Here is a 26,952-nt window from a genome sequence, read left to right as displayed (position 1 = left end):
AAGATTTACCCTGGAATGATCCAGTTCAGTGCCCAAGTCATTGACATAAAGAGAGAACAAGAGGGGGCCGAGGATGGAACCCTGTGGAACCCCTTTTGTTATCTTAACACTGTTTAACCTCCAACCATCTGTGAATACAGTTTGGGTGCGAGAAAAGAGGTAATTTTTAACCATTGTACTGTGTTCTCGGAAAAACCGAGGCAACTTAGTTTACTAAGCAGGGTGTTGTGGTCAACTGTATTAAAAGCTTTGGACACGTCAAGAAAAAGACAGGCACAGTACTGCTTATTATCAAGGCTATTGTAAATTTGATTCAAAGAGCCTAATGCAGCAGATGTGGTGCTGTATTTTTTCCGGAACCCAGATTGTTTTAGATGTAGTAGATTGTTGGTGGACAGGAAACTGCTAATTTGGTAGTTCAATAATTTTTCAAAAATTTTCATCAATGGGGACAAAATTGAGATAGGTCGGTAGTTATTGGGATCATCTTTAGGGCCCACTTTGTGAAGTGGACGGACATAGGAATGTTTCCATTCTAGAGGAACTGATGCTTCTTTGATGGACAGGTTGAAAATATGGGCTATAGGTTTGTATATTAGGTGACCAACAGTTAGTAGAGCAAAGACGGGAAAACTATCTGCTCCGGTAGAGGAGGACCCTTTGAGGTAGGACAGTTGTTTCAGAACATTACTTTCGTGGATTGGTTGGAAACTAAATTCGTTTAATGTTTGGACAGGGATGTAGGAATTTGCAGGAGCAGGGGTGACTCCCAATACATTATCAAAAAGATTACCAGCTTCAGAAAAATGAAGGTTAAAATTGTCAACTATTTTTTTGGGATCTGAAAAATATTCCCCATTTCGGTGAAGCTCAACGGGCAGATTTTCTGTTTTGGATGCCTTTTCGACAGATTTGATTGTTTTCCAAAAAATCCTGGCATTTCCATGTGATTCCAGGAGAGTGGAGGAAAAATAGGCATTGTTTGCATACCGTATTTTTTGTTACGCATCTATTCCTTAAAACCCTGTATTCTAGCCAGTCATTTACCAAATTACTTTTCTGAGCACATGCCCAAGCCTTGTCGCTAGTTTTCATGAGCTTTGTAATCAAAAGATCATACCATGGTGGGCGGTTGCCTTTAGTTTTAAATCTAACCAACGGAGCATGTTTGTTAAGAATTTGGAGAAACGTGCACCTGAAAGTCTCCCAAGCCGTAGTCAGGTTGGGGATATCACAGACCTTATCAATATCCGAGTGAAGCACATCATTTGTAAATGCCTGAGTGCTGAAGTGCCTCAAAGAGTGCTTCTCAACAATTTTAGGGGGGGCTTTGGGTCTGGCTGATGATCTCACACCAAAAATGAAGAAGTGATCACTAAGGTTATTACCCAGAACACCAGTCAGTGCGAAATTGTGAGGGGCATTTGTCAATAGGACGTCAAGCAGAGTTGACTGTCCCGGATTTTTTAGGTTGGGTCTTGTGGGGACATTTATTAATTGAAACAAGTTAAATTCATCTGTAAAATTTGTGGCCACGGCCGGCGGGTTTAGCCAATTCCAATTTAGATCACCCACTAAAATTATTTCACCTTTAGGGAGACCCCCAAAAAGCTCTCTCAGTGCCGATGCAGCTTCAACATCCTTCCCACAAGGCGGTCTATAGCAGCACACTACCAATATCTGTTGATTATTTGGGAGAGTTATTCTGAGAGCCAGACCTTCAAAGCAACATTTTTTAAACAAGGAGTGAGCTGGTAAACATGCAATAGTGTTACGAACATAGATAGCAATTCCATCTCCTTTAGATCCTCGGTCAAGCCGAAAAAGGTTGTAGTTTTCAATCGTAATCTGCAAGTCATTGACGGCAGGGGTGAGAAATGTTTCTGTTAGGCAAAAAATGTCCGGATCAAGATTTGCCACTTCTAGTTTTAGTTGACTTAATTTAATCACAAGCCCTCTGATGTTGACATGTAGAACACCAACACCTTTCCTGCCAGAAAAATCTACAGAATTATACGAGCTCTTTTCATTTGGGCCAGGATGAAGCTCAATACCACCCAGGAATAAGAAAAGTAGAATTAACAGTTTGCATAAGTATTTTCTGTGAAAGGATGAAGAGCGGCGAACCTTGGACGAATAGCAGCAGCTCGCAGATGGTGTTATTTTTAAGAGCAGAATGAAGTTTGGAAGGAGTGCTTGTGAAGTAATGGGACATAGATAGGGTTTAAAAGGATACAATGATGGAGTGTAGAAGTGTCTATGAGCTGTTTCATTTGCAGGTGTAGTGGCAAATCGAGCAACAAGTATTGAAGCAAAATATCGAGGGTAACCGTTTGTAGAGTTGAGTGTGGCACTAGATATGGCCGGGATGGACTGCAGTAGGACACACAGCATGGGAATAGCCATCTCTAAAAAATCCGGGGTATACACAGATTTACACACAAGTGGAATAGAAAAATATATATACTTGTAGGCCGAGCGTGAGAAAAACGTCTTGCCGCACTCGTCACACATGCACGGCTTCTCGCCCATGTGCTAGGGTTTAACAGCGCCCACCCCCCTCTCCCAGACAGCAGATTCTTGGCTGTTGTGGGCTCGGCTGAACCGCTTGCACCGCCTCCTTTCCCCGCCACAGGATGGTACTCGAGCTAGCCCTTCTTGAGCTCAGCCCACGACTGGAATGTCGTTTCTTGGCCTGCTCCACGTGAATGAGTTAGCTGCGGGGTTTGCCATGGTGTGACACATCAGCTGAGCGTCAGCACGCTCCAGGTACCACTGTCTCAGCGGCAAGTGGGTAAGCCTCCCAGCAGGTGGGTAGACCTCCCAGCCGGTGGGTAGGCCTCTCCAGCGGCAGGTGGGTAGGCCTCCCAGCAGGTGGGTAGACCTCCCAGCAGGTGGGTAGGCCTCTCCAGCGGCAGGTGGGTAGGCCTCCCAGCAGGTGGGTAGGCCTCCCAGCAGGTGGGTAGGCCTCTCCAGCAGGTGGGTAGGCCTCTCCAGCGGCAGGTGGGTAGGCCTCCCAGCGGCAGGTGGGTAGGCCTCTCCAGCAGGTGGGTAGGCCTCCCAGCGGCAGGTGGATAGGCCTCTCCAGCAGGTGGGTAGGCCTCCCAGCAGGTGGGTAGGCCTCTCCAGCAGGTGGGTAGGCCTCCCAGCGGCAGGTGGGTAGGCCTCCCAGCGGCAGGTGGGTAGGCCTCCCAGCAGGTGGGTAGGCCTCTCCGGGGCACAGTGTGGTGAGCAGTGTGTGTGAACAGTGTGGTGAGCAGTGTGTGTGAACAGTGTGTGTGAACAGAGTGGTGAGCGTTTGTGGTGAGTGTGGTGAGTGTGTGGTGTGGTGAGTGTAGTGTGGTGTTTGTGAGTGTGGTGTGTGTGTGGTGAGTGTGTGGTGAGCGTTTGTGGTGAGTGTGTGGTGAGTGTGTGGGGTGTTTGTGGTGAGTGTGGTGTGTGTGTGGTGAGTGTGTGGTGAGTGTGTGGTGTGTGTGTGGTGTGTGTGGTGAGTGTGTGGTGAGCGTTTGTGATGAGCGTGGTGAGAGTGTGGTGTGTGTGGTGTGTGTTTGTGATGAATGTGGTGTGTGTGTGTGGTGAGTGTGGTGTGTGGTGTGTGTGTGGTGAGTGTGGTGTGTGTGGTGAGCGTGGTGAGCATGGTGAGTGTGGTGAGTGTGGTGAGCGTGTGTGTGGTGAGTGTGGTGAGTGTGGTGGTGTGGGGTGTGGTAGTGGTGGTGTGGGGTGTGGTGGTGGTGTGGGGTGTGGTAGTGGTGGTGTGGGGTGTGGTGGTTTGGGGTGTGGGGTGTAGGGGAGGTGGTGTGGTGGTGTGGGGTGTGGTGGTGTTGTGGTGGTGGTTTGGGGGAGGTGGTGTGGGGTGTAGGGGAGGTGGTGTGGTGTGCGGGAGGTGGTGTGGGGTGTAGGGGAGGTGGTGTGGTGGGGTGTGGTGGTGTGGTAGTGGTGGTGGTGTGGGATGTGGTGGTGTGGTGGTGGTGGTGTGGTGGTGGTGGTGTGGGGTGTGGTGGTGGTGGTGGTGTGGGGTGTGGTAGTGGTGGTGGTGGTGTGGTGGTGGTGGTGTGGGGTGTGGTGGTGGTGGTGTGGGGTGTGGTAGTGGTGGTGTGGTGGTGGTGGTGTGGGGTGTGGTGTGGGGTGTGGTGGTGGTGTGGGGTGTGGTGGTGGTGTGGGGTGTGGTGGTGGTGGTGTGGGGTGTGGTGGTGGTGTGGTGGTGGTGGTGTGCAGTGTATGGGTGGTGGTGTTCTTTGTGTTTGAGCGGGGAATGTTTTCTCGTGCCAGGACGTACTTCTGTGGACCGCCGTTCGCTTCGTTGGGATTTCGATTTGACGATTCTGGTGGTTTAGTTGTGGTGGTGGTGAGTTTGAATGGTTTTAAGATCGCTAACTTGGTTGAACACAGGCACATAGTGTAGAATTGTTGTTAGATTGTTGAATGTGTGTAAAGTGTGTTTTGGTGTTACCTCGGGATATTCATAATGAATGGTCATTCAGTCCATGCTTATTTAATCCATTTAGAATGCAGTTAGACTGCAATAGTTACGTTGCATCATGGATATGTTGGTTAATATCTGATGCGGAAAGTGACTGATGGATACAGCAGACTCGGCCAAATTTGTGGATTCACCGCGAATTCTCAGATTTTGACGTGAATTAACAACTCGTGGATTTTCGCCTCCTCGGCCAAAATGTGTAAATCTAACAACAGTGAAACCAACATTGGCGTTCTTGAAAATCCACGTGGCCGCCCCTACAGTGGAGCAATTGCATTTGTTTTACTGATTGTCCGTGTCGGGCGGTGGTGGTGGTGGTAGAGGGTTACGACACATTAACAATAACGCGAACTAACCCCCAAAAACATTCACGAATAATGCTGCTCGCGAAAAGCCTACGCGTTACACGAGTTGCATTTGTTTACAATGTGTGGGCAGAGTTTGATGCCGGTGGGGCGTGGCTCTGCTATCCACGTCGTGGGCCTGGTCTTCTGCGGCGTTCCGCAGGAATTGTCATCACCGATTTGGTCGTTTAGTGCTACACGTTTTAGTTTTTTCGTTTGCAAACTCGAGCGAACTCTGCAGAGACCCCGAGTTGGATTTCCTTGCTCATGGCCCAAAAACCGGTGTGACAATTATACTCTTTGGTTCTATTCGATAAAAGTCACGTAGGTAAAAAAATAAAAACAACAAAAAATCTAGAAGTATGACAATTATCTGAACCGGTCGTGGGCCTCCCCGAGATCGACTCCGCCTAAAAGTAGTACCTTGTGTGACCTGTAAAACATCACTGCTGGGGAGACAAAGGGGTGCCGGGCGTGGTTTCTGGCCACCCACCCCCCTCGTGTGCCACAGTGCCGGTAACCTTCGCAGGTGCTGCTGCTCGCCACTAACAGCGCTTGCCCCCGACAGCCTGTTCGAGGCTACACGGGGGATCTTTGTCTTTGGCGGCGACGGCGCAGGAGGTGCGCGCAGGAGGCCGAACGGCGTCCGGAGGAGCGAGGAGACGCGACCCGCGGAGAGCTTCCATGGAGAGAGGCGGGAGCGGGGCGAGAGAGAGAGGGGGCCAAGGAACGGGGCGAGGGAGGCCTGAGGGAGAGCATCGAAGGGGGGCGGACGAACGGCAGCGAGGGACCGGGGCTCGCTTCGAGGGGCACAGGAACTTGGCGGAACCGGGGAGCGGGAGGGGAAGAGGGGAGAGAGAGACGGGGCGGCAGGAGTCGAGGGGCGGAGACGTGGCGAGTGGGAGGCAGCGAGACCTGACGGCGTGGGGGACGCAGCGAGAGAGAGAGAGAGATCGCCATCAGAGGAATTTCATGCAACGATTTTTAAGGGAGAGGTTAGGGGCGCACAGTTCGGAAGGAGCGAGAGAGACGACGGGGCTGGAAGAGTCGAGGGGCAAAGACGTGGCGAGAGAGAGGCAAAGAGATGGGGAGGCGAGGGCACAGCAGGAAGTGAGAGAGAGACATCAGAGGGCGCCTCACCTTCAGCGACTTGTAAGCGAGAGGTTAGGGGGGTTCAGTTGGGAAGGAGGGAGAGAGACGGGGGGACAGGGAGGGAGAGAGACGGGGGGGGCAGGGAGGGAGAGAGATGAGGGGCAGGGAGGGAGAGAGATGGGGGGGCAGGGAGGGAGAGAGCGAGGTGTGGAGGGGGGCTTCGATCTACGACCCTTGAGGGAGAGTTTACCCCAAGTGGGTGAAGAGAGAGGGGGGAAGGGAGACAGTAAGTAGTGGGAGAGTAGCGTGGGGGCGTGGGGAGCAGGACGGAAGAGAAATGATTATCTGAACCTGTCCTGGGTCTCCCCTATGTCGATTCAGCCTCAAATGAGTACCTGGTGCAATGTTTAAACATCATCACTGGGGAGACAAAGGCAGACGGGCGTGGTGTTGGCCACCCACCCCCTCGTGTGCCACAGTGCCGGCCTTCATAGGTGCTCGCTGACAGCGCTTGCCCCGACAGTCTGTGTAGGTTCCGTGGTGGGGGGGGGGGTCTTTGTCTTTGTTACCGTATTATTAACATTTTCTGAAGTAAAGCTTTTGATCAGAAGCAACCTGGCCACAAATGACAGCTTAACGAAGTGACCCATCGTAACGTGAAACTTTATGGAAGCCAGATAGTCTGAAAGCGTGACGTTGATCTAGAATTCGGAGGGAGGAAAAACAGAGAACCCAGATAAAAATCCACGCAATGACGGGGAGAGAGACAGGCGAACTCCGAATGTGCAGCAGGCGTTTTGGAACAAACTCACGACCTCCTCTATAACCAGGTGAAGTAGTCCACGTCTTTTCAGACACCGTTGTGTCATTTACGTTTTTAATTTCTCAGCGTTTCTGTTCCTTCATTCTCGCGAGTCACGTACGGTTGCGTTGGAACGTTCGCCAGCTGTTGATTGCGCTACGTAACACAATCTTTTTTGTTTCCTGGATCGTCGGTGTTACTGCCTAATCGCTTATGCCTAAAAAGTTTACAAATATATACGAAGGTGACATCGTCACAGTGGAGACGCGCTTCGCCGCTCCTGACGCCGTTGTCCGACTTGACCACCCGAGTGTGACATTGTGGCCGTTGCCCTGCGTCTACATCAGCAGCCGTGCGGCAAGAACAAGCACGTGACACGTGGACACGCTGCACGATGGCCACTCCAGCAAGGTCTTTATCAGGGTAGATGTAATTTTTTTGTGGGTAAGCGACAAATCAACTGAAATTAAAATATATCAGTGGTCTGAAGATAGCGACAACAGCAATTGTAAATCCGCTGCCAGCAGCGGACATTGGAAGATTTGCGGATAATATGCCGACGTGAAAGAGGAGGCCTACAGGGCTTGAAAAACTGACTGCCCCCAAAAGTACAAATACCGTGGGATTTGGACCCGGGCTAGGATTATGGCTGTACTGTGAGTAGATTCGGTTTCTAGCTTACGCAGTGCTGTTGTTAGACAGCACAACTCGCATTTGGGTGGGTTAAAAGTTAAAATCCTTGGTCAGGAATGAAGTCAGCTCATGGTCTCTCTGGTGATTGATAACGCGTCACTTTCTTAGCCAGGTCACTCGCGGTTATGCTCCATATAATCCAATCCTGGCCATATGAATGTGGAATGTCCACCTGTAACTCAGATCCACCAACAAAGTTGAGCACCAACCCAATTTAGATTTAAAGCTTTCGTGACTGCAGTGATTCATATTCTTGGTTCTTTCGGTAAAGTCATGTTGAAGGGAAACAATAAAATAATAAAATATATATAAAACAATAAAATTATCATGACGTTTCGACTGTAACACAAACAGTCATCATCAGGTGTGAAAAAATCAACGGCAAGATGATGATTTACAAACACAGACACAATTTCAACCGAGAGGATGGTTTCAAATTAAGCAACCATTGGAAAGATGTTCCAAATCGAACTAAACATTAAACTAATTTCAATGGTACAGTATATTTTTCGAGTAGTGGTACCCCAAACTTTCGCAGCTCTTATAAATTCCCATTTTCACACCATCAATAGGTAAACTCCCCCACCCCCCTTTCCCCCCCCGCGCCAAACTGCAAGTCCACTGGCACGTACACCACCTCTTTCCTAAAATCAACCAATCAAATGCTAATTTTTATGCTAATTTCTTTGTCAGAACACCTTGCTTGCTCGCACACAGGTCCGATGTCTGAGCGTGGTTGTGTTTCGCTAAATTCTCCTGTTTGATGAGTACTAGGTGCCTCGGTGAATGTATATACTCTAACTTTAACATAGCTATTTCTGTGACCAGTTACTAGCTAATCACTCAGCTATTTCAATGCTAAATTCGATGCTAATTCCTTTGTCAAGGTGCTTGGTCTTCTTTATCTTCTCACACAGCTTAAAGGTCGTGATCTAAGCGTGGCTTCTTCCACTCCAGCGCTGTCCTCCAGACAGGCTCGTCCCTTCACCTGATGAAGGCCGCTTGTGTTGTGGCCGAAACGTCGTGATTTTTTGTTATTTTATTTTCACCTACGTGACTTTACCCAATAGAACCAAAGAGTATGGACTGTGTTACAGTTGAAACGTCGTGAGAATTGTTTTATATATTTTATTATTTTATTGTTTCCCTTCAATGTGGCTTTACCGAAAGAACCAAGAATATCAGCAACCCAATGTCAATGTCGAGCAGGGGGACACTATTGCTTACATTTCAGATGACTGAGTTTCACTCTGGTGTTACGTGTTTAGTGTCGGCCGTACGTTCATGCACAGGGTAATTGTGAAAACACATGGGGAAGTACTGTGCTCATTTTACATTAAAACACAACTGGAAACAGCAGATTAATGCTCACCTGGGACAGCTTTTTTAGATGGACCAGAATCAAAATATTTACGTAAAAAGGTAGATGTGAGCAAGTTGGAGTTTAGAACGCTGAACTTGAAAATTCAACACTTAGGCTTTCGTGACCAATATCCATAGGTTTTTTTATATATACGGAAACAGGAGGATTTCTCCATAGCTCTGGCTGCTGCTGCCTGATGAGGCTGGCTGTAATTACTGGCAAAACATCACAGTACTCGAATTGTAAATGTTGTGTGGGGGTTTATTATCCAACACACAACCAACCGGTGTGCTGAATTGGCATGAATTCTAGATTTGAAGCTTTCGTGACTGCAAGGATCCATACTCTTTGGTTCTATTCGGTAAAGTCACGTAGGTAAAAAAATAAAACGTCGTGATTTTTGTTTAATGTTTTACCTACGTGACTTTACCGAATAGAACCAAAGAGTATGAATTGGCATGCTTTGTTTACGTGACAAACCTTGCTGATTGGCTGTGTTGCGAGGTGGTGGTGGATGTAACGACACATTTACGTGAGCTAACCCAAAAAAAAAACCTCATGGCTGATAAATAAAGGTAACATAGCAACGTGGCCTGAAGACTAAAATGTTGAATTGGTGCGTACTGCCTGCTGTGATATACGGTTTAGAGACACAGCCATCAACCGACAATAAAACTGAACAAAAACTGGAAATAACGTAAATAGGCTTGTCGAGACACACATTTGGAAATTGCGCCGAGAGACAGGAAGAAGAACACGTGGATCAGAAAACAAGCAGGTTGATGAAAACATTCAAAAGTGAGCGGGCTTGGGCAGGACACATCACTGGAAGGGTTTCATGACCAACATTCAAGGACACTCGATGGAGTGGAAGCCAAGAAACGAGATGCCTCCGAGTGGAGCCGAAGTGATGAAATCATTCGTAATAAAGGTGATGAAATCACTTTAACATAGCTACTTCTGTGACCAGTCACAAGCTAATCCCTCAACTGTTTCAATGCTAAATTCTCCTGTTTGATAAGTAAACCCCTTTGTCAAGGTGCCTCACTTCTCTCAACCGGCTTCAAAGACGCTGCGAATCTCAGCAGTGTTCATTGTAGCTCTGTCGTCCAGACAGGTTTGTTCCTTTCACCTGAAGAAGGCCACTTGTGTTGTGGCCGAAACGTCGTGAGAATTTTATTATTTTATTCTCATTCTACGTGACTTTACCGAAAGAACCAAAGAAGGTGATGAAATCAGCTCACGTGCTGTGGGTTGATCGTTGCATCGGCACAATCGTGAGAAGTGGCGGCGGTGGCGGTGGCTCGAGGCCTTCATCCAGCAGTGAATTTGATCGTTGATTTATTTATGATGTTTAAATTTAATCGCAGGCCAATCTTACGCGTAACGGGGTCACCCCCGTTGTAGCCTTTCAGCTGTGGCCGGTGTAAGTCGTGAACTGCCTCCACCTTCGGCGAAGACCGCAGAGAATTTATCATGAAACTCTGGCATCACTCTGGGGAAGCTGCGTATACGCCGCTACGCTCAACTGATTATATTTTAAATCACTAAGCAACTGGAAAGTATGTCAATTGTACGTGTGGTATAAGCCGCGCTTTGCATATTCACAGTGTGGTGCCTGTAATTTATGGAAACATTTTCTGTTTGTAAAAAGGGCTTAAGGCCATCCTCTTAAAACGCCTAACTTGGCGATCTTGGTATTGTGGATATCGGGAGGTGATTCGCCCTGAACTGCCCGTTTTAAATAGCGTTGTGCTTGTGCCCGTATGTATGCCGGCCTAAAAAAAGAAAAAATTCACCTGACAGGTGTCCTGTTGAAGAATTTACCCGTCGTACAACAGCAGTATCCTGCCTTGCTAAATGCAGAAAATGTGTTACATAATAATAACAAGCCTTCGCCGTGCACATGGGCGGTTCAGGGCAACTCACCTCCAGATGTCCACAATACCACGATCGCCAAGCTAGGCGTTTTAAGAGGATGGCCTTAAGCTCTTTTTTTAATCCGAACCGGGACCTGGGGAATGCACAGGTTCCCGGTTCGGATAATAATAATGTTTTATTTTATGTTATTTTATTTTTTACCTACGTGACTTTACCGAATATAACCAAAGAGTATGGATCCTTGCAGTCACGAAAGCTTCAAATCTAGAATTAAAAAATAATAATATTCACTGGCATTGGCCGCGAGCGGGAATCGAACTCGGGTTGGCAGGTTCGTAGCGCAGCGCGCTGACGGCTACACCACCGCTCCCCTTCGCCAGGAGCACGGCGACGTCACTGCCCCCCCCAACCACAGCCGCACAATCAACAACAACCGCACAACAACAACCGCACAATCAACAACAACGCTCGTGAATGCCTCGGCGGGGCGCGTTGTGGCGGCGCCCTCTTTGCGAGGTTTTCTAAGATCGGTTTCACACGACGGCTGTCTCCCCACAAATAATCTGTCTCATCGTGCCGCAGGGCCCAGGTGCCGCTAGCGCGCGACGTTCACTGCGGCCGTTTGAATTTGGGTTCTCGTGCGTGCGATTGGATTCGGGTGAATTAATGTTCAACGCTTTGTTTTATATCTCTCTCTCTCATAATGTTGAGCGTAGGCGATCAAACCAGCCTGCAACCACAGCCACCTGGGGTGTGTTGTATATATAGGTGTTATGAAAATTGATGAAAATAATGAAAATTAAATGAAATTTGATATTTGCATAATTTATCCGAAATTATGTTAATCGGTGTAATTGTGCGCATAAATTATGCTGATTCGAGAGATAATCGTATTAATTTATGCGAGTGGGCGTGGTTATGATAATGCAAGTCGTTATGGATTATCAGGTCGAGCCTCGGTGACGAGGATTGTGTTATGAATTGGAATAACGCAATTAATCGTATGCAGTGACGCAGGCGTTGTGAACGTGAATGAGAGAGAGTCGATTCGACTCTGCTCTTTAATTCCGTATTATCGATAAGGATATGATTACTCTCGATTGAACATTATGAATTATGTGTGTTAGGGATTATGTGTGGTGATAGTGTGCTTATGATAGGTCCCCAGGATTCAGATCTCAAACGCAGAACAATATTATGCAGAATTTCAGGAAGAATCACACACAAACCTTCTGCTTTAATCAATTTTATTTCTAGCTAACTTTAATTTTTGGATAATATAAAAACTCAATCTCGGGATTTTGGAATTTCAACACAGCGTTAACATGATACCATCACGATTGCGTTGTTTCACCTCGATAGCGGCACCTGTGGTTAATTCCCGACGCGTAACGCAATCGATCGGTTGTTGAGAGAGAGATTAAAAACATGCGAACTATTCTATCAAACCTTAACTTTATAATATGCAAACTTGTATGCTTGAATTGTTACACAACACGGCACTTGGTCTTTGATTCGTATCCAATCCTTAATACATTCTGATATGCGAAGTTATTATGCTTGAAATCGTCAGCAAAGTACCACGTTGATGTTCGTTCATTGATTCATAACGATTATGAATTTAAAGCGTTCGACTGAAATACTTCTAATTGCCTTATCAACACCACTCGATGGCCGCAATGCTTCGTTACTTGAATTGTCACACAACACAGCATTCGGTCATTGATCATGCGCGGCCCTTAATGCAATTATTGTCAAGTTGTTAACAATAGGATGACTGATTATTATGCAACGCTACTCGTTGAAAGGGCACTCCAACCAGTATTATTCTTGGAGTTACAAATATGCATTTGAATTCGTTATTTCATTCGTGGATACCAGCAAGATTATGTAGAAAGAAAAATATTAACGAACGACTCAAGTATTTCTAATCGACTTCTCAACGCAACTCAATGGGTGGCGATGTTTCCTTTTGAGATCCTTATCTCGGGCAAATCTTTTAATTAATTGTGGCCAGACCCTTGACAGGGAACCGGTTGAACCCGCTCTTCACCCCCGCGAGCGGCGCTCCGTGGTGAGGTGCCAAGAATTAATCCTTGTTAATGGGTCAGTTGGTAATTTTTGCGGTTAGAAGTACAGCCCCAGCACAATATTACAGAGGAAAATTATGAACACTCTTAAAAACGATGGATTATTCACTCGGTCGTTGCGATGTTTCCACAATCACGGATAATTCAATGGCTTGAGGTTTTAGGCTTTGTTAATGACCCGTGTGTGTGTTGAATGGTATGAGTGGTGAAAGAGTAGACCAATGTTCGGAATCGATTCTTTGCGTCAAGCAGACGTCTGGTTTGTCGTGTAGTGGGGGGCAGTGTATCATACGTATCAGTTGATTCTTCTTTCAGTAGTTGGTTCGGACTCGACGGACGTTGGTGTACGAGTAGATACGTTGTTGTAGCTGAGATGACCGTCTGGTAGACGGCGTTAGAAGCACGCCCGCAGCGGCGCGGTTGTACGCGGACGGTAGGTAATGCGCGCAGTGCGTCTGCGAGCAGCAGGCACGCTGGTGCTCCGTCGTCGGCGGTTGTAGATTGCAGGCTCACGATTCGCTCGTGGTGGCGCTGGCCGCTAACAGCGGCAGCGGGTCGCCAATCGGCGACACTCGCCGATTCGGCGAGTTGTAGAGGCGTCTCCGGCGTCGGTGATGGCTGGTCTTCTGCTGAGATGAGTTGAGCGGGTCTTCTGCTGAGATGAGTAGAGATGAGTCTTCTTCTGTTGAGCTGAGTTGAGATGAGTCTTCTTCTGTTGAGCTGAGTTGAGATGAGTCTTCTTCTGTTGAGCTGCCCCCGAGGGCTGATGAGTTGATTTCAATGCTGAAACGGCTCCTTTTTATGCCAAAAATCTCTCTCCTTCTCGGCTCCCCCTCACGAGGCGGAGCTATCTTTGATCTGATCGTATGTCGGTGGGGGGGTTCGTGTGTCGGTGGTGGGGGGGGTTCGTGTGTCAGTGTGTATGTTTGTGTGTGTGTCATTTATGACACGGTTCTGTTCGGGTCTTTCCTCAAGCCATAAACATCAAGACAACAGACGCCTCGATTCATCTTGGTGGCGTCTGGTTGTCTACTCCATCCACCCAGAGAGAGGGGCGGGTTCCCCCCCCCCCCTTTTTCATACACGTTTTCGACGCACAAAGAAATGGTTAAGATTTTTTTTAAGTTTAACATTTCACATCACAGTTGATATCTTATCATACACAGTTATGATCCTGCTTGTGATTCATAGTATTTGATTTATTTTCAAGTGAAGATGCTCTTCCGAGCGTATGCATTTTATCACGTGCTGCAGGGAAAGACAAAGGTGGCCAGGATCTTCCCATCTCTCTATACTTTGCAAATATCATTTCGACTCCACATTCTACCAGCCTAATCCACCCCGTTACCTTGGCTCTTACTTAGCTTATTAATTTTCGTCACTTTGTGTGTTTATAAATGTGTGACAGTTTAACTTAAAGCTCGCTCGCTCTTTTGCTGCCCGTGTGCAGGGTGGGGTGGGGGCTACTACTAAGTTCCGTGTGTGGCAGATGGTCCCCGCGATAACGATCTGTTTGCCCTAGCGTGAAATTCCTCTCTCGCGCTCTTCGAGAGAGACAAAGGTGGTCGGGAGCACCTCTTTATACTTTCGACTTATATTTCTCAAATACCATTTGGTCCCATGTTTGCCAAGACTCGTGTTTGTAACTACGTCCTCCCGACACCTCTCGGTTTTACCGAGGTTCGAATTGTTATGATGGAATTATTAAAAAGAAAAATAATTATCATCCTAAGTTTAAGAGGTCCGTTTCTTGATTGTTGGAATCCATATCCCTTGGTTCTGTAAGGTTCTATAATGGAATGTCGTGTAAGGTTAACACGTTATTATTAATATTATATTGCAATTTTCTTTAAAACTTTCTTTGCCTGGTTGCCGTGTGTGGGGTGGGGTGTGTCTCCTCATCAAACCCGGCTGGCTTTTCCAGATGGCCCCTTGTGATAAGGTGTAATTCCTGCTTCTCCGCGCTGTGAGAGAGACAAAGGTGGTCGGGGTTGCTTGGGATATTGTTTAAACTCTTTCGCAAGTTTGCCCGTTGTCTCATTCCTTCTCGATAACCTTTGATGTGACTCGGTATTCCTGCTCCAAGCTTTCAGTAAAAGTATTAAAGGTGAAAATCATTTGATAGCGAATTAATCATTGGATAATAATTCACTGATGTGTCTGGTGGCCTGTTCTTAATTGGAGTGAGCGTTAGGATCGCTAATTTTATCTTATTCTTGTTGTTGCCTCTTAATTTTTTTGTTGTTTTACTGGCAAATAAGGAAAATAATATGTATACGATTTACCCTGTTGGCGTCTCCGTGTCTAGTCTCTTGGTGTTCTGACCTCGGAGGGACCTTTCCTAAGGGGCCCATCAAACTCTTGTTCATCTGGAGATTTTCGCCGATAGCTGTTACATCCTCGCCTTGAGAGTTTTATTATTTCTTTATATATATATATGGCCTGTTTATGACCGACATCTGGTTTTTCGTGTTTCTGGCTTACGGGTTTGATTCATTAAAAAATATATATATTGTTCGTCACGAAAGAAAGGAAAAAGAAATCTAGGTGTATGCATCCGTAAATATTCTTATGGATATTAATTGTGGAAAAAGGGCCGTATACAACAGGTGGTTTACTCTCCCCCCCCCCCCCCCCCCCCGGTTGTTGCAGCCTTTCCAGAATCCCTGCGTAAATTAAAACGTCGAGTTTAAATTTCGATTTAAAGCTTTCGTGACTGCAAGGATTCATCTTCTTTGGTTCTTTCGGTAAACTCACGTAGAATGAGAATAAAATAATAAAAGAACACAAAAAATTTCTCACGACGTTTCGGCCACAACGCAAGCGGCCGTCTTCAGGTGAAAGGTACAGACCTGTCGGGACAACAGAGCTTCAATGTCTGTCGTCCCGACAGTTCTGTACCTTTCACCTGAAGACGGCCGCTTGCGTTGTGGCCGAAACGTCGTGAGAATTTTATTGTGTTATTTTGTTGTCGAGTTTGCATGCTAAGATTGGTCCACACACCAAGTTCCTACAGGGACGTCTCTCTCTTTAATGTGGAACACCGGAATGGAGTGAAATCACAGCTGACGCATCTGAAGGCATTCCTGTATTCCCCCGGGGAACGTTTCACCCCACACGTACGTGTGTGTGTATACACGTCTCTTAATAAAATGAGTGCAAACCTGCAAGGGCGTATATTTATATAATTACGTGTAAGTTGAAATGGATTTTTGTTGTTGCCACGGACAATGTATGCCATTTGAGACTCTGATGCAGCCGGACGTCATCAGTAAATGTCAAAGCAGCCAGACGAACTTCCCTCAACACGAGCAGCAGAGGGATTGTCAACACCGCTGGCGTTTCCCTTCGTACCCCAACTCCCATCGCTCGCGTCTTTTATTTTTACGCACAATTAAAGAGTCATTGCCCGAAACGCCGCCGACTGCATACACGTTTAAACATTTTGATTTAAAGCTTTCGTGACTGCAGTGATTCATATTCTTAGCTCTTTCGGTAAAGTCACGTAGAAGGGAAACAATAAAATAATAAAATATATATAAAATAATATATCTTCTTTGGTTCTTTCGGTAAAGTCACGTAGTACGAGAATAAAATAATAAATTTATAAAATTTTATAATACAATAAAATTGCCATATATTTTATTATTTTGTTTCCCTTCAACGTGACTTTACCGAAAGAGCTAAGAATATAAACGTTTAAACATTCTTAAGGCCACGGTGTTGTTAAACGTTTTGCTGTTGTGGGTAATTATAACCGTCATCAGGTTGCGAGTTTGACATTTTAAATGTTTATTGCCGCATGAGCCGAGTGGAGCGGTGGCGCAGTGGTTAGCACACCGCCCGGGTTCGATTCCCCGCCCACGGCGGCGCGCATCAGTGGCAATATTCGAACCGGTCCTGGACCTGCCCACCCACCCCTCCCTCCCCACACTTCACCAGCCCCCACTGGCCAGAGTGGTCAAATATGGTGAATCACCCCCCCACCACCACCATCACCACCATCACGACCGACAACAACGGCGTGCGGAAGGGGTGAAGTGACCGTGACCATCATCCAGCAGTGGGTCAATCAAGGACTGACTTCAATCTTTATTTAAAGATTTCGTGACTGCAGGAATCCATATGTAGTAGGTAGAAAATAAAAAATATATATTTTATTTTATACCTACGTATAAAATAAAATGTTCATTCCGTAAAGTCACGTAGTAGGTATAAAATAAAAAATATATATTTTATTTGATACCTACGTATAAAATAAAATGTTCTTTCGGTAAAGTCACGTGGCTTTTCCGAAAGAACCAAAGCGTAAGGACTGACTTGGTCCTTACATTACGGAACACGTGACAAGCCACAGCAATGAGCATCACCCCCCCTGTCCCCCCCACCCCACACACTTCCGCTCATATACGTCCCTTCCGCCCACGCCCCTCACTTTCACTTCCTGCCCACGCCCGTCACTTTCTGCCCACGCCTCACTTCCGCCCATTTACGTCACTTCCGCCCACGCCCGTCACTTTCACTTCCTGCCCACACCTCACTTGCTGCCCACGCCTCACTTCCGCCCACACCTCACTTCCTGCCCACGCCTCACTTCCTGCCCACGCCTCACTTCCTGCCCACGCCCGTCACTTCCGCCCACGCCCCTTGGCTCTGCTGTTCGGTGGCTGAGCACGTGGGTGGGGTGCGGGTGGTGGTGGGGAGTTTCCCACAAGTCGACGAGAAGCGAGCGAGTGGCGAGCGGCACATCCGAAGGGCGACTCCACTCACAGTCGCCCGGGGCTCCGCACCGCCTCCACGCCCCCCGAGGTAAGAGACGGGACGCGGCGAGGATGGAGCGGTGGGGACGCCCGCGCCGTTCCTGGCCGTGCCCCCCGGTGGTCGACTCGGCCTCGAGTGAGCTCCTCGTCGGGTGCGGCCCTGGCGCTTGGTCCGCCCTCCCACCTCGTGCAACCTTTCCCCGGCCTTCGCGGCCCTGCTCGCCGGCAGCGCTTTGCCCCCGGCGGTCTTGCCGGAGGCTACCCGTGGGATCTTTGTCTTTGGGTACATCGAGCGTGACCTGAGACAGTGGGGGCCGAAGTTTGACTCCCTGCCGCGGTGAACGCGACGAGCGGAGAGAGCCTCGTGGCGTGTACACAAATCGATTAAAAAGCACCAGTCGGAATTTCGATTTAAAGCTTTCGTGACTGCAAGGATTCATCTTCTTTGGTTCTTTCGGTAAAGTCACCAACATGTAGAATGAGAATAAAAATAATAAATTGATTAAATAAAATAACACAATAAAATTCTCACGACGTTTCGGCCACAACACAAGCCGTTTCAATGCTAAATCCTATGCTAATTCCTTTGTCAAGGCGCTCTGTTTCTTCTCACACAGCTTAAAGGTCGCGGTCTGAGCTTGGCTTTGTTCGCTCCAGCGCTGTCCTCCAGACAGTCTCGTCCCTTCACCTGATGAAGGCCACTTGTGTTGTGGCCAAAACGTCGTGAGAATTTTATTGTGTTATTTTATTTTATCAATTTATTATTTTATTCTCATTCTACGTGGTGACTTTACACAATACCTCCAGTCAAAATGTAAACAAAAAACATACTATGATAATATATAATGCATTGACCTTGAAACTGGTTGGTCCACACCAAGGGATGGCTTTCTTTCTAAGGGACAATGCCACATATATTATCATAGTATGTTTTTGTTTGCATTTTGGCTGCAGGTATTGTGGTTAATGCAGTAGACATGATTCCTTGTTAAAAGGTTTCAGTTTTGTTGCCAGAAAAAAAGGGGAAAACCCTATTATTATTACAAATCGTGCGATTGATAAAGAGTTGGAGCCGTGATTGGAATACGTGATTGTAGCGTTTCGCCAAGGCGAAATGCCAAAGTCGCTCGCGACACTGCCCCAGGCTTGGGGCTTGAGTCCCCTGCTGATGTCTCTCTGTGCGGCAGGATGTGGCGATCCACTCGGCATACAACCTCGCACTCCCCACCAAACATTCCCCGTATCCCTCCCCCCACCTCGATGTCCCAAGATCCCCGTCCTCTCATCCACCCCCCCCACCACCACCACCACGATCCGATTGTGTCGAGAAGATTCCAGAAGAATGGATTATTTAATAAAGAATTAAAGCTTTCGTGACTGCATAAATTAGTTGCTGTTTTTTTCGGTAAAGTCACGTATGTAGGAATACCATAACGTTATATTAAAATAAATCAATCACGACGTAAAGGTAACTTCCCCGTAGAAGTGTGTTAATAAAGAATTAAAGCTTCTGTGACTGCATAAATTACTCATTGGTTTTTTCGGTAAAGTCACGTATGTAGGAATACCATAACATTATATTAAAACAAATAAATCACGACGTTTCCTCCTGCCCCGTCCTTTCTCTCTGGCCCCTCCCCCCACCTTCACTTCTTATTTAAGGCTTCCGTTTCATCCGACCTCACTTCTCTGTCCGTCCTTGCCTCTTGGTGTCTCTGTATTTCTGACTTGTACCTCGTATTTGTTCACTCTGTCTATGCTGGTATGTTCAATCCAGAGGTTGAACACGAAATTTAACACTCTTCTGAAATTCGTGGTCCGCCAGGTAAGTGTCTGTGTTGTTGACCTGACTGGTTGTGTATCACGTAATTTTCCTTAGGTTTGTTGAATTCTCGTCTCTCCTTGTTGTATTTGCCTCCGTGATTCGTTTCTTACGCCTGATGAGGATCGCTTGTGTTGCGGTCGAAACGTGATTGATTTGTTTTAATATAATGTTATGGTATTCCTACACACGTGACTTTACCGAAAAAACACAATGAGTAATGTATAATTTGTCTCATTGTTTTATCCCCGTTGTCTGTGAACTCGCGTTTGAACTCTGCGGTTTTCCCTTCGTCTCGTTGCGCCCCCGCGCGGTCCATCTCTTTGCCGAACAACAATTGTGGTGATCGCATCGGTGCCCATCGAATGGTCGGCGATGATACCGCCCCCCCCGCCTTGCTGATCTCGATGCGGCGGTCATCGTTGTCGTCAGCCACGCGGTCATCGTTGTCGTCAGCCACGCTCGATCCTTGGCGGAGATGAAGACCCTCCCGCCAACCCACGGCCGTCTCTCACCGGTCGCTGGTGACGACGCACCAGCGATGTAACGCGACGCACGACATCTCCCGCCCGCCTGTGCTTAAACACAAAACGTGCGCGCTCCTCCCGCACCCCCCCCCCCTCGCAGATCGCATCGGGGCTACGCTAGCGATGACAATGATGACGACGACGACGATGTTGCTGCTGCTGCTGGTGGTGATGACGGGGGCGGCGGCGTCGGCAGACGTCTCGCCGATGCCTTCACCTTCCCAGCCGCCGTGCGGGCTGTGTCCCCCGGGCCACCACGTCTCGCTGCCGTGTTCCACCAAGGCCAGCGAGCAGCAGCAGCAACAGCTCCTCCTGGAGGACGCGTCCGACGTGGAGGCGCGTTGCACGCCGTGCCCGCCGCGCCACTACACGCAGTTCTGGAACTCCCTGGACCGGTGTCTCTACTGCGGCCCGCCGTGCAAGGAGGGCCAGCGGCTCGCAAAGGAGTGCAGCCCCACGCACGACCGCGTGTGCGAGTGCGAGCCGGGCACCTTCCTGATGCTGCCGCAGGAGTTCTGCGAGCGGCACAGCGGCTGTGCCGCCGGGCACGGCGTCGTCACCAAAGGCACGCGCGGGGTGGGGGGCGGGGCGGGGTGGGCGGGGAGGGGCTGGGCTACACCACGTGTGTCGTTGCCATTCGTCCGGCGATCGATTCGCCCGTGACCAAAGACGCCGCTCAATCGTTGCGTCCGATTTAATTAGTTGAATCGATAAGGGTTCGTTCCGCGTGGCCTCCCCCGTCAACAGATCCCTGCGGCGAAAAACGCATGAACGCCCAAACTCCCCGTTCATGCATTCTTCATTCATTGGCTAGAGGTTAAATCGTTCGCGCATTATTCCTGTTGGGCGCTGGAGATTGTTTCAATCTCCAGCGCCCATCGGGACAGAGCTCCTTCGCGCGCAGCGCGAGATTTCTACCCCACTCAGAAATCAATTGGTTCCTACTTTCACTCCTTTGATGATCATTCATTTGTAAACGTATTTACTGTGCCCCGCCGGCCAGTGCTCGTCAAGTCGGGGGGAATCTTATCTCCACTCTCCTATCTCCCAGTTATCTCCCAGCGCCAATTTATGCCTATTCTTCTTCTTTCGTTCTTTCGGTAAAGTCACGTAGAAAGAGAATAAAATGATAAAATAACACAATAAAATTCTCACAACGTTTCGGCCACAACGCAAGTGGCCTTCAGGTGAAAGGAACAAACCTGTCGGGACGACAGAGCTACAATGAAGAAGGCCACTTGTGTTGTGGCCGAAGCGTCGTGAGAATTTTATTGTGTTATTTTATTATTTTATTCTCATTCTACGTGGTGACTTTACCGAAAGAAGCAAAGAAGATGAATCCTTGCAGTCACGAAAGCTTTAAATCGAAATCTATGCCTATTCTCTTCTCATCTTTCTCTCTCTCTCTACGCATCTCTACATTTTGTCCCGCGTCTCTGCCCGCCCGTGCGCCCCCCCCCCCCCCCGTCTCGCGTCTCCGTTGTTCCGCAGGATCCCCGCGCGAAGACACGCGCTGCGCCCCATGCCCTCGGGGATTCTTCTCCCCCGAGGCGTCGGTGGACGCCCCGTGCCGCCCACACACAAACTGCTCCGGCCCGGGCTCCATGGAGCTGCTGCCCGGGGCCTCCACGCACGACGCGCTCTGCTGGTCGGGCGCCCGCGTGGAGTCGCGAGCGTGGGGACGCGGGGCCGGCAGGTGACCGCTCTCTCGCTCGCTTTTTTTTCCATACGGACGCGTCGTTTTAGCGGCAACCGTAGATCGACGGCGTCAAATGTTGATTTAAAGCTTTCGTGACGGCAGTGGATTCATATTCTTGATTCTTTCGGTAAAGTCACCACGTAGAAGGGAAACAATAAAATAATAAAATATATATTAAACAATAAAATTCTCACGACGTTTCGACCGTAACGCAAGCGGTCATCATCAGGTGTGAAAAAACCAACGGTCGTGAGAATTGTATTGTTTTATATATATTTTATTACTTTATTGTTTCCCTTCAACGTGGTGACTTTACCGAAAGAACCAACAATATCAACGGCATCGTCGGAGGACCGCGCTACTGGCCTCGGAGGGCAGCCGGTGCGGATGCCGCACGTGCCCACTGGGGAGAGCGCTCCGGGCTGGACACGCGTTCGCAATCTGGTCCACGGTCACGTATTTATCCGTTTAAAAAGACTACTACAACCGCAGTACATTTTGGATGTGTGTGTGCGTGTACGTCTTTGAGAAATTGTAACGTAATCGTGAAGAGGTCGCCGGTGCATTCTCCACGTTGCAGGAATAGAAAACGATAGGAATGTTCGCCACTTGAACGAGACGCTAAATTCCACGCGATGGCGCGTGACCGACCGGTAGCACAGCGAGAGGTACGCTGACGCGGTCTCGCTGGCTACAGAAGCATTTTCTGAGTCCATACTCTTTGGTTCTATTCGGTAAAGTCACGTAGGTAAAAATAAAACAACAAAAATCACGACGTTTCGGCCACAACACAAGCGGCCTTCATCAGGTGAAGGGACCGGGCTGTCTCGAGGACAGCGCTGGAGTGAAACACAGCCACGCTCAGACCGCGGACCTTTAAGCTGAGTATGGATCCTTGCAGTCACGAAAGCTTTAAATCTAGAATGTTCTGAGTCGCCAACCCGGAACGGATCTCGGTTGCCTGACTGCAAGCTGGCACGACGCCCGCGCCTCCCAATTAGCGAACGAGCTGGCTACGTGCAGTGCGAAATAAGTACGGTGAAAAGTCCACCTTGCGAAAGGTGATCCCGGAACAACGCGCTTTACATCTCCTTCCCTTCCTTCCGCTGCAGAGCCTCCGTCGCCGCCGCCGCCTCGTCCGCCGCCCCGGCCAGAGGGCCCGTGCGACGCCGCGACCCTGCGGTTCGCGGGCGGCGTCCGCCGCCTGCCTCTGTCGTGCCTGGCCCACCGCGGCGCAGGGAAGGCCGCCCACGTCCGGGAGCTGCTGCTCGGCGCCATGGGCGACGCGGGGCGGCGGCGCGGGCGCGGGCGCGGGAAGCAGGGGGGGAGGAGGCTGGAGAAGCACGTGAAGCTGCTGCTGCTGCTCCGGGTTTGCGCGAGGAGACCGCCCCGCCGGGAGGAGGGTCGGTGAGGATGCACGGTTCGCCGTTGCGGAGAAAGACGTGGTCGAACAAGACGGGGGTGGGGGGGGGAAGGGCCTTTTAAATGGTCGTGTTGTAGTAGTCACGAACCGAGCGTGAGGGCTCAGAAACATTGATATAGCAACCATTTAAATCAATGTTTCAGCTGCCCAGCCGTGATTATATTGGGTTAAGTTCGGCGAGTTGACCGCGCAAAAATTGCCATCTTAAAAGGTGATTTGTTCGAATAATTCTGGGTTTCAGAATTTAAAATGTTGGTTTGATCGCCATGCGCGTAGGGAAGCCGTGGCTCCTGGTGGTAGTTCCGCGTGACATGCTGCTGTGGGCCGTTGGGCAAACTGCAGAAACATTTTTGGAAAAGAGATGACAGTTTTATATAAGCTGTAGCCGGAGTCTTTCAAGCCCGTCAATTGAAGCCCTCTAAATTATCCAATATAGAACACTCATCGCATTAATGAAATCGACTGTAGAGGGTTAAATAATTACACGATGAGTGGTGATGATGAGGTATGATTAATTAAATTACATTCCATAGCTTGTAACAGAGGACACACATTAAGGTTATCGCATGCCACAAACTGCTTTGGGGGCAACATAACAGTGACTAACTTTAATAAGCCCACATTATTAACAAACGCTTCCTCACGACTGAAACCTTTAATCGCTGTACATTTCAGACAATTTGCCCTGTTATAAGGTGCAGAAGAGTACGGCGTAGTTACGAACAGCGACCACCGTGACAGCTAAAATGTTACAAAAATCTCCGATTTGAAGAAGGTTCATCGATAAACACATTCTCCTGCGGAGGGAGCTGGTAGGAACGTTGGGTTGCTCGGTCAATGGCCAGGGTCAACGGCAGTGTGGTGTATTCCACAAATAGGTCCGACTGTGAGGGCGGGCACAAGCCGGCGTGAGTAGGTTAAACGTTGAGTTTTATAAGGGCACCACGGGGTGACCAGTCCCTCCCCACCCAGCCCCACCCCTCCCACCCCCCACCCAGCCCCTCCCCACCCTCCCCTCCTCACCCTCCCCACCCAGCCCCTCCCCTCCCATTTTTGGATGCACGACGGACGGACACAACAATAATCCCCTGTGGGCTGGTGGTGTAATAACCAGGAGGTTCCTGCCAGTACAAGCATGTGTTTTTCACGTGAAGAGAGAATGGAAATATATTTCAGCAGTATTCACAATCTCTCCTACAAGCAGGGCTCTCAACGTTTCCCTAGAATGCGTGCTGGCTTGGAGTTAGGAATTATTAGCAGAAGGCACTGCACCCAGAGAGTGTGAGATACACCCATCGTAAGAGTCCATGTTGTTGTGTAGGCCAATTAGTTTAAAGGGCAATGCATACATTACCGAAGGATATTTGTTTGAACAGTTTACCGCAAGTATGTGTGGTTAATGCAGACTGGATGCCTTGTAACAGGGGTCCGTTTCGTGTTTGAACATCTTAACACCTGCCGCCTTATTGCCAGTAAGGGTAAATCCTCCTTTTTGTATTATTCCATCGCTATGTTTATTGCTCCAAGTATCCTTACAATCAATCCAATGAGAGCTTTATACAAGAACAATAAGGATACACGAGGATATGGTTTGTCAAAGTTCCCAGAAGAGTGTTGATGTGAACAAAAATAACAAAAAAAGATTTCGTTGGTGAGATTTCTAGAGAAACATTTCTGGAGCAGAGCGTAATGTACCTCTAAGTACTGGGGGACTGGTTAACGCAGTTCCTCCACATGTTTGTTGACAGCACAGTATTTTTATAGTTGCGTGTGCACGCGCGTCACATGACGTGTGCACGCATTACTTTTTTGGAATGTTCAATGTGTTTTTGTAATTGTCACGGATGGTTACGTGTCGACTGTTGAAACCTATGAATAAAAGTTGCACGAAATGTCCGCGTGTTCAAAATTCCTCGCCAATTCGGAGCGAATCCGAAATCCGCAAATACGTCGTCAGCTACGATCTGTCGTTTGCCGGCTGAATGCCTCCCTTCAATCGTGGCTGCGGTGGCAAAAAAGCCACCGAGCTTTTTCTGCCCGTGAGCTGTGATCTTACCGCCCCGTCTGCGTTCATCGGTTATCGCCCCCTTATCGCCGTGCCGCCCTGAACAAACTCAACAGAAGGCCTCCACGGTAATATTATATTGTCCTGAGAGGAGTTACGGTCGTCCTGAAGCCAACTCTACCAGAGCGAGAGAGAGAGAGAGGAGGCAGTGTGCGTAGAGTTGTGGTGGGCCCCCGAAAGTTCACCGCGACAAGTCAGGGGCCCCGATGCTGATGGGAAGATCGCCAGTTGGGGTAGACACGTGGCTGCGCCTCACCACGTGACCTCTTGACCCACACGACTGAATCCGCATTCCTAAGGCTACGCGAGCACCCCGCACCCTTCCCGTGCGCTTACAAGAACAGAACCCACATCCCCCAGTAGCCCCCCCCCCCCCCAGCCTTAACAGCATGTTAGGGCAAATACTAATAGGAATCCACTGGAGACAGAGCCGGATTAAGATTGTGTAAGCCCCCTGGGCTACAGGTACCGTGAGGCCCCCCGGTAAAAACTGTTGAAAAGGAAAACAAAGTTAAAGAAAAATAAAATGTTTTTTTTTTACAAGGCTAACGAATAAAATTCGGCATGCGCAACTGAAATCACTTTTCACTTCGTCTCTGGAGGCGCTTCAGCTGGACGAGGCCCCTGGGCTGCAGCCCCTGAAGCCCCCCGCCCCCACGCCCGAATCTGGCCCCGATGTTGGTGGATGAGTGAGCGAGTGAGGACGAGTGAGTGAGAGAGAGAGAGAGGGGAGTGTGAGTGAGGACGAGTGAGTGATGTAAGCGCTATCGGTTCATCCGGCGGTTGTTTATTTTAGCGTTTCGGCGGCAAACGTGCGACCGGGGCGACAAGCTCGTACGCGCGGAACGTTGCAAATTACGCGGCTGTGGAAACTTTAGCTGACGTGGAAATAAGTCGATAATCATTAACATTATGAGACCTCCTTTGCCAAAAACAAGATATAGGAATAGGTTTTACCCTTTTAACTGGCACAAAAACTGACACCTTTATTCAAGGCATCATGTTTGCAATGACCACAACACAAGCAGTCAAAATGCAAACAAAAAAGACAACTCTGATAATAATATGCACTGTCCTTGAATTTGATTGGTCCACACCCGAGACAGCTTTTCTTAGAGCTTAGTCTCCATTGGTGTTGGACCAGAAGACGCCAAAAGGCGTACAACTCAAAAACAGCGCACTATCAGAGTATTGAGGGCTCGGGGTGAGCATTAACATTATGAGACCTCCTTTGCCAGAAACAAGATATAGGAATAGGTTTTACCCTTTTAACTGGCACAAAAACTGACACCTTTATTCAAGGCATCATCTTTGCAATGACCACAACACAAGCAGTCAAAATGCAAACAAAAAAGACAACTCTGATAATAATATGCACTGTCCTTGAATTTGATTGGTCCACACCCGAGACAGCTTTTCTTAGAGCCTAGTCTCCATTGGTGTTGGACCAGAAGACGCCAAAAGGCGTACAACTCAAAAACAGCGCACTATCAGAGTATTGAGGGCTCAGGGTGAGTATTAACATTATGAGGCCTCCTTTGCCAGAAACAAGATATAGGAATAGGTTTTACCCTTTTAACTGGCACAAAAACTGACACCTTTATCCAAGGCATCATGTTTGCAATGACCACAACACAAGCAGTCAAAATGCAAACAAAAAAGACAACTCTGATAATAATATGCACTGTCCTTGAATTTGATTGGTCCACACCCGAGACAGCTTTTCTTAGAGCCTAGTCTCCATTGGTGTTGGACCAGAAGACGCCAAAAGGCGTACAACTCAAAAACAGCGCATTTGACTGCTTGTGTTGTGGTCATTGCAAACATGATGCCTTGAATAAAGGTGTCAGTTTTTGTGCCAGTTAAAAGGGTAAAACCTATTCCTATATCTTGTTTCTGGCAAAGGAGGTC

General features: G+C 48.4%; 1 protein-coding gene across 1 annotated transcript; it reads left to right on the top strand.

Moving 5' to 3' along the window:
- Positions 1-17,356: 17,356 nt before the first annotated feature.
- On the top strand, positions 17,357-24,872 carry LOC142912415 (uncharacterized). The gene is made up of 4 exons (XM_076060609.1): positions 17,357-17,554; positions 19,955-20,419; positions 21,346-21,550; positions 22,666-24,872. Exons 2-4 carry the CDS (start codon positions 19,978-19,980, stop codon positions 23,036-23,038), a joined length of 1,020 nt encoding a protein of 339 aa, XP_075916724.1. The 5' UTR covers positions 17,357-17,554; positions 19,955-19,977; the 3' UTR covers positions 23,039-24,872.
- Positions 24,873-26,952: the final 2,080 nt, after the last annotated feature.

Source organism: Petromyzon marinus, unplaced genomic scaffold (assembly GCF_048934315.1).
Source record: "Petromyzon marinus isolate PM22_M1 ecotype Great Lakes invasive population unplaced genomic scaffold, UKy_Petmar_22M1.pri1.0 PM_G_Scaffold_20, whole genome shotgun sequence".
Classification (NCBI taxonomy): domain Eukaryota; kingdom Metazoa; phylum Chordata; class Hyperoartia; order Petromyzontiformes; family Petromyzontidae; genus Petromyzon; species Petromyzon marinus.
Note: the sequence above shows the minus strand (reverse complement) of the source record. Positions and strands in the feature narration are given on the sequence as shown.

Bases quoted from the DNA above. Each gene is read 5' to 3' on its own strand.
- LOC142912415 (XM_076060609.1), top strand. From the start codon at position 19,978: ATGACAATGATGACGACGACGACGATGTTGCTGCTGCTGCTGGTGGTG. The intron at 20,420-21,345 runs GCACGCGCGGGG...GTTGTTCCGCAG, and splicing joins GCACGGCGTCGTCACCAAAG to GATCCCCGCGCGAAGACACG. The intron at 21,551-22,665 runs GTGACCGCTCTC...CTTCCGCTGCAG, and splicing joins TGGGGACGCGGGGCCGGCAG to AGCCTCCGTCGCCGCCGCCG.